This window comes from Chinchilla lanigera, unplaced genomic scaffold (assembly GCF_000276665.1).
Source record: "Chinchilla lanigera isolate Chin_1 unplaced genomic scaffold, ChiLan1.0 scaffold00043, whole genome shotgun sequence".
Classification (NCBI taxonomy): Eukaryota; Metazoa; Chordata; class Mammalia; order Rodentia; family Chinchillidae; genus Chinchilla; species Chinchilla lanigera.
The window spans coordinates 19587506-19603803 of record NW_004955444.1 but is presented as its reverse complement, the minus strand read 5'-3'; the positions used below and the strand labels follow the sequence as shown (position 1 = coordinate 19603803).

The 16298-nt window shown below is 36.1% G+C and overlaps 1 protein-coding gene across 5 annotated transcripts in view; it reads right to left on the bottom strand.

The window, feature by feature from the left end:
* The window catches only part of Tox (thymocyte selection-associated high mobility group box), a 342631-nt gene that overhangs the window by 192616 nt on the left and 133717 nt on the right, over window positions 1–16298 (bottom strand). The window contains exon 1 of one of the 5 annotated variants that reach the window (XM_005392189.2): window positions 11318–11460. The exons of 2 other annotated variants lie outside the window; for them this stretch is intronic. In XM_005392189.2, coding sequence (XP_005392246.1) covers window positions 11318–11344 — 27 coding nt within the window. In that variant the 5' untranslated portion in view covers window positions 11345–11460. Of the gene's footprint in view, window positions 1–11317; window positions 11461–16298 lie in introns of those variants that run through there. 2 more of the 5 variants (XM_005392188.2, XM_005392190.2) reach the window with 2 other exon arrangements.

The following is a 16298-nucleotide window of genomic DNA, read 5'->3' as shown; positions in this document are numbered from 1 at the left end:
GTGTGATAAAAGTCATTTATAATAAATCTATTGTAACATCATACTAAGTGAAAAAAAACCTGAAAGCTTTTCCTCTAAAATTAGAAATAACAAAGATGTGCACTATTACCACTCCCACTCAATACAGTAATTGAAACATTAGCCAGGGCAATCAAGCAATGGAAAGAAATGAAAGGGATACCTATAGGAAAGGAAGATGTCAAACTATCCTTATTTACAGACAACATGACCTTTTACATAGTAAACGCAAAAACATCACCAAAAGACCCCTAGAACTAATGAACAAATTCAGCAAGGTAGCAGGATTCAAAATCAACACACAAAAATCAACAGCATTCATGTACACTAAATAATAAACCCACAAGGACAGAAATTAGAAAAACATAACCCTTTGTTATAGACCTCTATAACATAAACTGTACTACGCTGAAAAAGAAGATCAAACAGGACATCAGAAAATGAAAAGATATCCCCTGTGCTAGACAGGTAGAACAAATATTGTCAAAATGACCACACTTCCACAATTGACATGCAGTTTTTATGCAATCCCAACTAAAATACCAACAGTATTTCTCACACAACTAGAGGAAACAATCTTAAAATTCATAGAGAACCAGAATACAAATTCCAGGCAACAAGAGCAAAGCAAAAGGCATCAGAATCCTGAGTTTGAAATTATACCACAAAGCCACAGTGATAAAAACGGCAGGGTACTCGCACAAAGACAGACATGTGGAACAACAGAAGAAAATGGACGATGCAGAAACAGCTTGGGGCACATTCAACCATCTTATCTCTGACAAACAAGCCAGAAACATACACTTGAGGAAAGATACCTCTTTCGCAAATGGTGCTGGGAAAACTGGCTATCCACATGTAGAAGACTGAATCTAGGCACATATCTCTTGCCATGTACCAAATTAAAATCAAAATGGTTCAAAGATCAAAATATTAAATCTTGAACATTTAATCTGCCAGAAGACAAAATAGGTAAAACTCTCGAAGACGTAGGAATAGGCAAGGACTTTCTGACCAGAAGCCCAATTACATAAGAAATAACATAAAAATTTTAAAATGGGATCATATCAAATTAAAAGGCTTTTCCACAGCAAAGGAAATGATGAACAGAGCAAAGAGACAACTTACAGAATGGTAAAATAAAATGTATCACCTACTCCTCCATGAGAGGATTAATACTGAGGATAAGTGAAAAACTCCAAAAAAAATCCCCCAGATTCTCCAAAATTAAAAAACATCAGTCATAAAATGGGCAAGTGAAGAAGTAAGACAAATGGTTAATAATAACTTAAAAAAATGTTCAACATCGCTATTACAGAAATGCAAAATTAAACTGAGACTCCATCTTACTCCAAAATGAAAGTTGCAATAATCAAGAAATCAAATAACAACAAATACTGGATAGGCTGAGAGGGAAAAGGAACCCTTCTACATTGTTGGTGAGATTGTGAGCTAGTACAATGATTATGGAAATCAGTATGGAAGGTCCTCAAAAACCTAACAACAGAAGTTCCACGTGACTCAGATATTCCCCTTCAAAGTATCTTTGCCCACATTCAAATACATCATATTACAGTGATATATACATAAGCATGTTTATAGCAGCACAACTTATAATAGTTAAATCTTGGAAGTGATTATATGGCCATCAATATATGAAATAAAGAATACATGATGTGCATTTATACATAGTGGACTACTTCTCTGCTATGAAGAAGGATAAACTTGAAACATTTGTAGGAAAATGAGTGCACCCTGACACTATAATGTTAACTGAAATAAATCAGACACACAAGCTCACATACTGTATGTTTTCTCTTATATAAGAAACCAAAAGGACAAATAAAGAGCAAAATAAAAGACAGGTAATAGGAAACATGTATCTTTTACAAATGGGAAGGGGACTGTGAGATGGAACAACTGGGGAGATGGGAGAGGAAGAAGAAAGAACTGAGACGTGTTATATACATGCATCAGCTCTCCAAGGTGAAAGTGATCCTAACGTACTGCAAGAATGTACTACAATAACCTTCAAAAAGTTTAGTAGCTTTTTACAAATGGAGAGGACTGACCCATGTTACGTCCTCTGTTCTCTCTGGAGATGTCCCTTCTGCCCCAACAACCAGAGACCATTAGCTGCAGAGCAGTGGTCACATAGAAGTGTGCACTATATAATTTCTTTTCCCTGTCTAGTGGCCTGGTCCCGCCGCCACACTTTGTTTCCCTACGTGTGAACTCCCAGGTTTAACAAGACCTTTTACTGTAGGATCAGCTTTCTGGGCAACTTGAATTAAGAGGGTGGCCACCCAATTGTACCAGTTCGTAAGTGCCGTGCTCTTAACTGTGATGCTATGCTAATCTTACGCCACCTTTGTTCTGCTTTCATTATACTGCTTTTTAGGAGTTATAGTTCTATTTTGAATTTCTATGAAAGATAGAAACAAAATTATAAAATCATAATTAGAAGAAAAAATGAGGTCTAACAAGATATTCTTATATCATGAAAGCTTTACTCCACTTGAAAGAAAAAACTACAAGTTCCTAAAAAACTTTGTCAGTTCTAAATTTTTAACAAGAAATCTGTTTTCATTATGTATTGTTTAAGAGAGAAAAAATATGTGGATGACAGTTTTACTATAAAACCATTCTGGTAACTTCAATGGAAAGCAGTTCAACTTATTCAAAATATTCGTAATATACTCATTGTTTTTCACTAAAAGACATTCAAGAAGTCTCCGATACCAAAATATCAAGAGCAAAGACTTCTGATTTCATATAAGGGTAGTCGTTTTTAAAATGAATTCCCAAGTAATTTCTGAAGTTCTAAAAGGTTAAGGCTGTAAAACTATACCAAGTAGTTTAAACTGAGCATAGTTCCAAATGCTTGACTCAGAGCATTCCTCTGACTTGCCTCGTTTTAGACAAATTTTTTGAAATCCATCTATGAAAGGAACAATTTGAGAAGCACATCAAACTCTCTGGCCAGCCTTACCCAAACTCACTTATGTCCACATCATATCAGTTCTCACTTCATTTACCATAGTCCCTAAACCCTGCATAGATGTGGAATGAAATGTATGAAAGTAATTACTTTGGGGATGGCTGGCTGTTTTATTGCTGGTATTCCTTTGCAAGCACAGTGAACATTTTTCAGTATCTGACATGTAGACAAAAGGTGAGAATATTTTTTGACACATTTGGTCTGGAAAAGTATGCTCAGTTCTGGAAACCTCAAAATAGGAAAAATGTAAGACTAGAAGAAGTTCGGGACAGTGAAGAGAATGTGGAAACTGAATGACAGATAGAGAAAAATGAATAACACAGGAGATATATTTAGACTAGTTGTTAAGAACTGAGTGGGCTGAAAAGACATGTAACTTTTAATGAAGACTGAGAATAAATAATTACTGAATAATTTTGAGATTAAAAGTGGTAATAGTGAATAAAAGTACACATAGGAAGGTGTAGGTTATTAAGACAGATAGTCTCACTTCTCTATCATTATTACTCAGACAAATAGCATTGTGACTAAGTATATCAATTCTGTTACAGGAATAGACATTTGGTAATTAAAATTTCCTAATAGCAAGGCAGGTGTCAAAATGTATTATGGTACAGTCAGAGTGAAGCTGACCAATTAGAAATTCAAGAGGTTCAATGCCTCATCTGAGGCACTCGATTTCCTTTTAGAGATCATCTTTGACATTAAATTGTTCAGATTCCAGAGTGTCTGTTTTCTAAATGAAAACAGGATGACATTTTAAGGAACTGCAGGGGAAAATCCTTCAATCCATTTAGTTTGAGTATGGATCTGCCCATCGTGCAAGGAAGCCAAGCACTGCTGGCATATTTCATTTCAGGAATTTGAGGAATCATTCAATCTATTTGTTATACCCAAATGGGCATCAAATTTAATTTTTTCTTTAAAATCTTCAGATACTGTATAGTTACGTCCATTTTTGTCTAGTCTTTTTTGATGTTTAAACCATGATCTGATGTGAGTATCCCTGATGACTCACATACAGTCTAATAAAGAGGGTGACATCATTTTCCATGCATTCACTTAAAGCTTCATGTATATGATGAGCTCTCCTTACGGCCTATGTATTTCATACATTTTAGAGTTTGGTTCAAAAGGTTTTAAAAATTCATTAAATAGAAGTTGTAACTACTCCCCTAGATCACTCATTCTCTCACTCCCACATGACTCTTATTTATTTAGTTTTTGGTAGCATTCCCTCAAATGCTTCATCCTCCTCTCTGACGCTGTCCCTTCTAGTGTGTGACATAGTGTCTGAAACGCGATGGAGCTGAAACTGGAAGTCCTGCTGACTGCCTCCACTTCCTTGCTTCTACTCAAAGCTTTATGTAGTCTACATAGTGAGGGATGCTTGATTTCTTTTGTCTTGCTTTCTGGAGTGGCACCCTATGAAGATTTTTTTCACTTAAAAAGAGAGAAAGAATATTACCACATGGTGTTAAGAGGCACGAGCCACCTAATGTGGTTTGCTGGTACATTACCATTGACTGATAACCAAAGCACCATCATTCATTCAACCAGTGTTCGTTTTCTGCCTACTGATTATGTGCCAGGTACACACACACACACACACACACACACACACACACACACACAATTTAATCCTCAAAACAGCCTTGTGAGACAGACAGTACTCATATCCTTTCACCAAAAGGAAACTGAGCCCTAAGATGGTAGGGAACAGCGAAATAAAACAGATCAAGTATGATATGTACAGTGTATGTACCCATTCCTCAAAGTGAATGCATACAACATTATATATAACAATCATGTACTAATAGGAAAAATAATTGAATATTTTTCTTTTTTATTTTAAAGAGAATAACAAAAAAGAATAGCAATGGATAAAAAAGATGTGGTATTTTTTATACAATGGAGTATTATTCAGCTATAAAAAAGATAAACTTGAGGCTTTTATAGGTAAATGGATGCAACTAGAGTCCATACTCAAAAGTGAAATAAATCAGACCCACATGTGTAAACATTGTATTGTTTCCCTAGTGTAAGAACCTGAAAAAGTAATTAAATGTTTTAACATCATTCTTGCCTGTATGTGTGATTTTACTTTTTCATCTTACCTTAGATTCCATCCTTGCTTGCTTCTATGTCTTCCCATCATCCCCTTCTCCTGGAATATTTGTCTTCATCTGGCTTCCCATTCTTTCTCTACTTAATTCCCAATAATGAGATGATCATATTATCATCCAACTTGGAACACTTGAACAATGGGCATAAACTTGGACTTTCCCAACCAACAGGAATCTTCCCACCAGAAGGTAAGCCTTTCCTGGCATCAAGGATTATGTCCCTTCTCCGAATCTATGTAAATTCTCTTGTTTTTATCAGCCTGTGTCTTACTCTAGTGCCTCGGTTCACAGCCTCTTTCATACCGTGGACTATAGCGTCGTGTGGGCAAGTACTGTCCTATTTATCTTTGTAATTTCAGCACTTAGACGTGTTGCACTTTATTTACACAATGATACTAAATGAATGGTTAAATAAAATTCAGTGCAATAGTGTGAAAACTAAGAGTATTACAGATATTGTCTCTTCCATTACTTTGCAGCAGCATATATTTCTCATATTTTCGTTTATAAAACAATTTCCATGAAAACAACTGATCCTCCAGGGGCATGGGACAAAAGTTCCAAACATTAGAGCACATGTCACGTTTCTATTTCTTTCTGTTCTGCAGGGTCCAAATGTTTGTCAGTCACTCGGGTTTGAGTTATTTGAAAGGCGGTTAATTTTATCAGAGTTTAGATAATAACTAAAAGTTTCATGATACAGGGCAGCCAGGTCCCCAATGTTCTTGAATCTGGTGGTCTGATCCAGTGAGTACATTATGTCCAGTGTGTTCCAAATCCAGGTGGTTTGTTTTTCACACCAACACTGAATTGCTTGTGAACACTCTGTACTGGCTCTGCACCAGCAGGCACATGACAACTTAGCTGTGTTCATGAACAGAGAGCAGCTCTTTTGGCCCATCCCTTTGCATGCACGGCAAAACAGGGCAGAAGCAAGCAGATATATCGCAATGGAGCATTTAAAATACAAAGACACAAACAGAAGTATAATCTTAACATTTGCCAGTGGACTGAAAGTTCATTTATTGAGAATGACCGTAAAAAATTATAAGATATGCTTGAAAAATACGATGTTTAAATTAAAAATGATTACAGAAATTACACATGGCTACTAATTTCTCCCAAAATACTTTCCCTTTCTTCAAGCACACCTATCTACTCTTTTTTGCCACTTTCTGAAGCAGTTGTGGAAATCCTAAGTGTCTTTGGCTGCACCACTATTCTGAATCAATTCAAAGCGTTCATCTTTCATAGTCATTTTGACTTTGGGGAAGAGTGAAAAGTCACATGGTGACAGATCAGTGAATAAGGTGGATGAGGACACATTGTAATGTTTTACAAGCCTGCCTTTTCATTGGATGGCACTCCGTAGCAGCATTCTCTGTACTTTTGATCACACCTCAGAGAAACTCAAGAAAGAGCACTTCCAGAAATGCTTCAGAAAGTGCCACAGGTGGTAGACAAATGTGTTAGGACTGTGTGTGGGGGGAGTTCAGTGGGACTTATGGCAATATGTCTTTTACTATAATAAATTTTTAAAAATTTAAAATCCACTGTATATTTCAATCATATATTTTGTGCAATCATGTCAGATTCAAGTGAGGTACGCAAAAGTATTTGGGAATTATAAAGTTCTACACCTATATCTGTTGTGTTACATTCTGGAAACTATGGTACTTCCCCCTCATGGCAGTTTATTTTACTGTTTTCATCAATAACTGGAAAGACCAAAAGGGAAAAGTAGTGGAAAAATAATCTAACTCAGTATGCCCTAAATTTAGGTCTGTAACATAGAAGATGACAGGTACACACACTTTTTATCTCCATATATAAATGCAGTCACACTTTAATATGAAGTGACAACAGAAAAGTAACAGAAGAGACAAAAGAAAACAACACCAATATCATCAAACAAGTAACAAATTTATAGATCATCGTATACATATGGGTCCATGTAAGGATATGCATACATTTATCTTTTTAATGTGTACATATTTATGTTTTCTCTTACAAGTTTTTATTGGCTAATATTTATGTTAGAGAAATATTTTGACATAGTATTAAACACACACACAACTGCAGGAGTTGGTCCACTATTGACCTCTTCTCTTAATTCACAGAGAAAGTATAGCTCATACCAAACTACAACATATTGCTCCAACTAAAATTATATCAAATGAATGTATAGTTATAATAATTAAAGTATCAGGCAGTTTGTTGTGAAAAAGTGCAAGGTTAAACTTTAACATAGTAGTAGGATATAGGCCTTTACAAAAGCGTTTTATTTTCCATAGCTTGTTAGTTTTATGCATTTAAGTATCCATAAGATAACTATTACTCTATTTCATTGAAATGTGTAACAATTTCTGTGCTAGTTCAACAACTGCATAGAGCTAGAAATTATGCTAGATACCTAACCTGCTTCAGTCATCTGGATTCCTGGTACTCCTCACATAAAAGAAATTGCATCTCTACTACTCTGTATTCTATCATTCACCTTCTGTAAGAAACAGTGTATTATACAAATCTTTTGCACATTTTATATTTGCTATGAAAGATTTGGTATACTATATTTTTATAACCATTAAGTAAATCCGTGTTCGGTTAAGTGATTTGAAAAATCTTTTTTTCTTGAAGTGTTTTCTGAATAGTTCTGAGCAGAATGTACACATTTTAAATACATCTAACAAGTCTTGTCTCCAAGAAATCCTTCAAAGCTACTTGAGACATTAAATTTGAACAAATAATTTAAACATATATTGAAGTAAGAATAGGATGGAAACTAAACATTAGAACAGATTAAATTATTTAAAATAGATGATTTTAAAATGAGAACAATGTTGGCTCTTCTTCAGAGCTAATATAACTTTTCTTCAAAAGTTATACTGGAGTGCCTATTCTACATAATTTAAGCAACAAAGCTCTTTGAACACAAGACAAGAAATATTCCACATCTAATATTTAAAATCCATATTATATAATACACCACTGCATTCCCTTCTCAGGCAATGAACCTGTGTTTGTAACAGTCCATTTCTATTAGTGGTTTCAAAAGCTAATACGGTTTCTCAAAACTGGTTCATTTCAAACTTTACGTAGAATAGAAACTACTTTTTTCAACAGTGTATTTTCACATTGTCAGATTATTGAAAAGGAAAGAGCTTGTGAACATGTATTTCTAGAAAACCCTGTCAGGCTCCATGCATCTGCGATTTATGCATCCTCTTTACATTTTCTGCATTAGCAGCCCCAGAACAATGCCTCCCATCCATGATTTTTGAGGTGTGAGGCTCACTTAATGAATGGTTTCTGTGCTGCCAACTGCATTAACCATAGGGCTTACGCAGCTCCATTATCTGAATAGTTATTAGCACTTTCTTGGTTCCTTTTCAATTCAAAGTTTTGTTTTGATTTTGTTTTTCCAATTGCCTGGGCAGAGCTTTACTCAAGCTTATTTAATAGTGTTGTGATGGGTACACAGTGAAACCCTGAAACTTCATCTTCTGTGGAAGCGGTTCTCAACTAGGGAGATTCTGCCCCACCCAGGGGAGCACATGTGAAATTTGATAATCTCTAGAAGTCCTTTTGATTGTCATGATTGATATGTGTTTCTGGCATCTAGGGGACAGATACCAAAGACACTCTTGTACAGTCTACATTACACAAGGCAGCCCCCAAGGAATGACCCACCTTCAGGTCAGTAGTGCTGCTGCTGAGATGATCTGACCTATGACTTTGGTTGAATTAAAGTTTTGGTTATTTTCATGACAAACTGTGAGACAATGGATGAGATCAGCTATGGAATGCTCCACATAAATAAAGAAGATAACTCAAATTCTAAATCAAACAACAGGTCTTTTAAAAAAAATCACTTAGTCTGAAGAGTCCATGCACTGTGATGTAATTACCAACCTCTTCTAGGACCTACAACACTATTCTAGGTATATTATCCATGGTGTTCAAAGGAAGAGTTTAGAAGTCTTGATGGTCTCAGTCTTATAATTCCACTAGTTAAAATAAATGCATGCTGTATTACACAAACCTTGGACTTATAATTATTCTGAGTAAATACAAGTAACAAAATACATTTTTCTTACTATACATGAAAACTGCCACTTGTCGTGTTTAAAACCTAGAAGTACTAAGAAAAATTACAGATTTGTTAATTAGGATTCTATTTACCCTTTCCTGTGCAAAACTAATTATTTATTTGTAAGATATTGCATCTCCATTAAAACCATTAGTATTCTGAGTAGATGACAGCACTAATTTTATAAATGGAACTGGAGTTTCATGACTGTGCTTCAAGCAGTTCTATGGACAGGTGAATATTTCCACATGACGTCATCTGTTTAAAAAAGGCAGTTCTTGCCAGCAGGTACATGAAAAATGCTCAGCATCACTAAGCCTCAGGGAGATGCAAAGTGAAGCCACAGAGATGCCACCTCACTGTGGTTAGGGGGGCTATGATCGGAAAGACCAAAGATAACAGGTGCAGTCCATGATGTGGGCAAAAGGAGCCCTTGCGTGTTTGTTAGGGTATAATCATAGGAAACAAGCGGAGGTTCTTCAAAAAACTGAAAATAAATCTACTATTGCCAGTAATTCCGTCCTTGGGTATATATACGAACAGAAATGAAATCAATGTATCGAAGAGGCATCTACTATGCTCCCATGTTTACTGCAGCATTGTTAACAATAGCCAAGGAATAGAATTAACCTGAGTGTTCATCACCCAATGAATAAATAATGCAAATGGGATACATATACCTAACGTGGTACTATCTAGCCATAAAAAACGATGAAATCCTGTCACTTTCAAAATATGGATGGAATTACAAATCATTCTGTTAAGAGAAATAAGCCAAGTACAAAAACGTAACTACAGCATGATCTTACTCATGAAAAATCTAAAAGCTGAACTCATAGAAGTTGAGGATAGAAGAGGAATTATCAGACACTGAGGAGACTGGATAGAAAAAGACTGATAACAGGCACTAAGTCAAGAGGTAGCTATTGCACTGGAGAGTGATTACAAATAATGATGATGTGCTGTATATTTTGAGTAAGATGAAAGGTTTCTGAATGTATCTAACTAGGAGGAAACAATGACCAGTTCTGGAAAAAAATATGTTTACCATGATTACAGTATCATATAATGTACACGTACATAGAAACACCTCATAGCACAGTATAAATAAATGTGTACAAGTTTATGCATTGGTTAAAAATTAAAAAGGGAAATTTCTTCCCAGTTATATACAACGCACAGTACGTAGTATTTTTCAAGTAGCTTTATTAGATATCTGGCAGGTATTACATATTATTTATTTGTACATATAAACATATAAAATTTATATGTAATACACATACTATTAGAACAGATACTTTTAAAGCAATATAAAGTTATCCCTTCAATTTTTTCTACAGCAGAGTAGTTTAAAACCAAATTATCTTCTAAAAGAAAAAATAATCTAAAACAAATTTAAGTCCTCAATTTGGAACGTATTTCACACCTTTTAGGCAGGCTGTCTCACAGATGTGATTTGCTGACATAATGAGTGTGGTTTTCTCATCAAAGAAAAATGTGGGGTGGGTGCAGGGTGATGACCCAGGAATTGAAGGAGAGGCTGAGGACGCCAGGCAGTGAGGGGATTCTAGATGACCTTAGGAAATTCACAAAGAAGCTGATTTCCAAATGGATAACTGCAAGTGACAAAAGAAAGTGTAGGGCCATTTCTGGTCTGTGTGGACCAAAGGACAATGCCAGCAAGTTGGAAGTCTTTGGAGAAAAATATTTACACAAGTCAGAAATCTGGGAGGGCTTGGTCTGACCTCTCACCCAAACCTTAAAAAGACGGACATTATATTACTGAGGCTCATCTTTCAAACTGGTCAGCACTTTTTTTATTGAAATGCAATTTGTATACAGAATATTATAATAATCTTAGAGGACAGAAATTATTTAATGATTATAAGTATTTCAATATATTCTTAGGTGAAAAACATACACTAATAGATTTAATTTTTAAGATAGCATATTATTTAGCTTTTTAAATTGTTATATTTTATTTTTATGAGAAGTTTTGAGTTCACAGCAAAATTGAGCAGAATAAGATTCCCTTATATGTCTGTGTCCACACCCACCGTCACCCCCATTATCAGTACTTACTGCCGGGGCACTACCTGGTTGTAGCATATGTGCCTACACCGATCCATCGTTCTCATTCCAAGTCCATGGTTCACATCAGGGCTCACCTTAGGTGTCTATTCTATGCGTTTTGTGACAGAAGTGTAGCAACATGCATGCAACTGGTAGTACAATACCGAGTAAGGGTTACGCTAGTGGTTTTAAGCGTTTCTGTTGTTGTTGTTGCCAGGGTTCACAGTAAGAGGATTCTTTTCAGCCGGTACTGCCCATGTCTACTTCCAAAATGTGCAGTTGCTAAAAATAGAGCCTCTGGTATGAATTCCTATGTATAGCTTCTACCACACTGAGCATTAATTGTATTTTTCTTAAATTAAGTTTAGGGAAGAGTTCTGGAAAATGATACGCCTATTTAACGCTCTGCTCATTTGACATAATACCTTTCCAGAAATGTCTGTAAGTAGATACAGGATTTTACATGGATTAAAATGTCACTCATTGATTTCAGAAAACAGTGATACTACAATTATACTTCTTGTGCTGTTCTATACTGAAACTGAACTTCTGGGAACATTTCCAATATCCCCAACAGTCTTTCTAGGTTAGCAACCAAAAATGTTTGGAAGTGACTAAACTTATATCACTTAGACAAAAATTCCTTTTGTGTTTTAGGTCAGGTTGACACAGAACAAAGCAGAGTTGAGAAATGGCAATTATCCTAGTAATTTGATGAATGTGGACAGCCTTACCAGATATTTCAAACTACCAAATAGACTTTTTGTTTCAGTGATCTAATTTGTTAACCAGATAACTGCCAACTTCATTCTGTTCTGTATAAAATTATTCATAATTTTTGAATATCACAAGTATCAGCTACTTAAGGGAAATATATGGAAATATATGGATATTCTAGCACCAGAGCTGTATTTTTACTCTGCATTGATAATGTAAAGTGAAACAGTGAAAGAACAGAGATAGTAATGGTGATCTTTGTGCTCTTTCTCAAATACACAATGCATATGTAAAAAACAAACTGTTTAGCATGATGGCTAAGATCTGCTGATATTGGAGCTAGACTTCAAATCAGCTCCCTTGAATTAAAATCTTAGCTCTGGCTCTTACTATGTGTGTGACCAAAGCTTCAGTTATTTTTTTTCTGCAAAATGAGAAAATACTATTGACTATCACATGGGTCATTGCAAGAATTAAATGATTTAGTACATATAAACTGCTTTTAATAGAGTTCTGATCACAGGAAGCACTCAAATATGTGTTTATTATCACAATTAAGCTTGACCAAACATACTAAAAATCTTTTGGAGAAGATGAAAATGTTCTAAAACTAGTTTTGGAGGATGATTGCATAATAGGAAATTTAACAAAAAATCATTTATTTTTCCATTTAAAACAGAGGAATTTCATGGTGAATAACATAATAACCCAATAAATCTGTCATTTTTTGAAAAAGCCTACACAGACTTATTTCATCATAGCCTTTGGCTTCTGAGGGTTAAAATAAGCCCTGAGAAGTTTAGGGACAGAAGAGAGACCAACTATCTGGAAGAGCTAGAGCCCGTCCCCGTTTTCATCTCCCACTATGTGATTTGTTTCTTAATGTGGGAGCTGTAGAGGATCACAGCAATGGTAAAGCACCTGCAGACAGAAGTTGCTAATAATGATCTGTTTAGCACTAGAAGGAACCTGCTAAAAGCCTAAGGATTACTCTTCTGCGCAGAATGTGTCTGGAGCCTACTCCTAATCCTTTTGTTACTGCCCTCCCTGTTCCTTATAATCAAGTATAACATAACCATCCCAACATTCAGCAATCCCCTCGCTGGGTATTCACTCAGAGAAAATGATGTCAGTATCCTGAAGAGTCATTTGTGCTCATATGTTTAATGCAGCAATATTCACAATAGCTAAGTAATGGAAACTTAAACCTAAATGTTTATAAAAAATAAGGTAAATATGGAATGTTATCAATGACTGATAAAAGGAAATAAGGTATACAGGAATACCATTCAGCCATAAAAAGGTAGAATCCTGCAATTTAAGGAAGCAAGGATGAAACTGGAGGGCATTATGTTCATTGAAATAAGGCAGGGATGGAAGACAAACACCATACAGCTTCGTTTACATGTGGAACCAAAATCTCAGAGAAGCTGAGGCCACCGCAGTCACCAGAGGCCAGGAGAACAGGTGAAGAGAGCGATAGGGAAAAGTTGATCAATGGGCAGCTACATTACAGCTAGATGGGAGAAGCTTCTAGTGTTCTACTGCAGAGTAGGGTGGGCTTCTATGAGGGATAATGTACTGTGTATTTCAAGACAGCTCCAAGAAAAATAAATTTGAGTGTTTTCACTACAAAGAAATGATAAGTGTTTGAGGAGATAAATATGATTACCTGGATTTGCCAGGCAGGTGCTGCGCCAATGAGCTATATCCCCAGATTACCTGGATTTGAACATTACATAATGTGTATACGTACAGAATCATCACATGGTACTCCCAAAATATATACCATTTTTACATGTCAATTTTTAAAACTGAGTACAAACTAAAATATTCTTGATATCACTTTTCTCACTTTCACTAACTCATTGACTGATGATTTTTTTAAAAATAAATGCATTGGCTTACTTAATTAATTCAGCATCTTTGTTACCACTCCATGTTGTAGAAATATTGCCAGACAATAGAAGGGGAGAAAAACCTAAATTAGGTAAGTCTCTTCCCTCAGAGATCTCATAGGTGCCAACGTGGCCCAGGCCATTTGGACCTGCCCCTCTTCAAGTTTCCTCACTATTTCCCAATTTTAAAAAAACCTTACATCTAATCTGAAGCTGCTTCTACCTTTCCAGTGTAGGTAATACGTTCCACTCCTTCATCTCCCTCAGGAAGTGGAGATTAGATTGGTTCTTTCCAAGCAGCATTCCACTGCCATTCTCAACTTCTCATTTGGAGTCTAGCAGAACTGCTTATCCTACATTTTTTTCCTACCTGTTATCATATTTCATTTTCTGGAACACCTGCTACTTTCCTTCTCTATTCATTGGCCTTCCTGATTTCCAGTTCTTTGTTGCTGGTCTTTTCAAAAGTACTCTGGTTTATTTGTGGTGATCGCCATTTTAATTAATGACTGAACCTCAACTTCCTGTAGGTGCTGGGCTTCGCATGGCAGAACAGTCATGTAGGAATGACCTATGATCCCTCTGGATATCTGGTGTAAAATTCCTAGCTCTGACTATTACTTCCTATTTTTCCAATTCCTTCGTCATTTAACCATTTTCAAGTCTTCTCTCTCTTCTTCCAATTGACTTTAATCCCTCCATCTCTCTTTAGTTTTCATTCCACTGATTCTAAGATGTAAACTGGATTTCAGAATTGATCATTTCAAGGAAACTTTTCCTATGATCCTGTTTATTTTCACATCTTTTTTCTCCTTACATGTCTTATCCCTTCCTGCTCTGAGGAAATTCTACTCTCTTGCTCTCTTATCCCTGCTTCAAAGCTACAAAATATTATAATCATGAAGTTAATGGTTTAGATAGGAAACCATGCAGTCATGGTTTCCTATCTTATCCAGGCTGTACTTTTATTACTCATCTTCCCAGTGAGTTGCCAGAACATTTTCCTCTTTGCCTATTCCAAACTTTGTCTGATATTTAAGTACCCAATCCCTGGGATTCTTCTCAGTCAATGACCTCTACTTATAACCTACAGAAAAATCTACCTGAACAAGATCCCTCAGTCCTCCTCCTCTTTACCTCCAAATGTTTGTTTGAAACCATTATTTCTTTGTTCTTTCTTTTTGACCTCAGAGATATTTCTCTCCCTTTATAAGAATACTCTTCCCTTTGCACACTTAACCATTTTTCCCTGGTAATGTGTTCAGTTATATCTTATATTTTGTTACCACCTCCACCTACCATAAGTCTTAGATTTTTTTTTATTATAAACAAAACAAAACCCATACAACCAAGAGCTTTTCCCTATACTCAACTATTGCTCAAGTTTCTAGATTATCTACACTCTATTACTACAGAGTTTCTGTAACTTAGTGTGCTTGCTGTGCGCTTTTTCTTACTACTAGTTGTCTCTTGACCTCCTGAAGACATCTCACTCCTTATCCTCTGTTTCTTAAGCCCTTCTCTTTTGGTTCTCTGTCTTTCTGATCTTCACACTAATCCACTGGCCGGTATTTGCTATACCTCCATTCCTCTTTCCTTTCTCTGGGTGCTCCTCAGCAATGTGTTATCACATCCTCTATTCAGGAATGAATTCCCTTCTACAGAAATCTCCTCAAATACTTTTGCAGAAATAATCTCTCCTCCTGGCTCCATATTTTCACTTTTACTTCTTAATAGCCATCTTCATCAAAGATACTGTCAGAGTCACAATTTGTGTCCAAGGCTCAATTCCTCGTCCCTTTAACATGGTTCTGCTTCCGCGCTAGGGATTTGGCTCAGCGGCACAGAGCCTGCCTGGCAAGCGGAAGGTCGTGAGTTTGATTTCCGGTACCGGGAAAAAAAACAAAAACAAACAACATGGCTCTGCTTTCATTCGTGTCATAACTCACACCCTTTAGTCCCAGAAGCTCATCATTTGACTATATTCTCTCTCCACTGCACACCAAGCCTGTGGATCAGACCCCTTAAAAGTCCACTCTCACTTTTTCACTCCCTATCTATCCCTTTCCTACCCCTTGTCAGGACTGTTGCCATCACCATCTATTTCCAGCTAATCCAGGGCCTTGCACGTGCTATGCACACACTATCTCAGAGCTACACTTCCGGCCCCTCTCTGCTTCTATTTATTTCATACCTTATTTTAACATCAGTCTATACTGGTTTTCTAGATCTCTGGACTTCATTTTAGCAGATTCATACATTCGCATAGCATACTTTAATCACTGTCACATCGTCCCTAATCACTCCCACAACCTACCCAACTTCTCTTAATGTAATGCACAGAATACACTTTGGAGAGTAGTTTCCTTAATTTG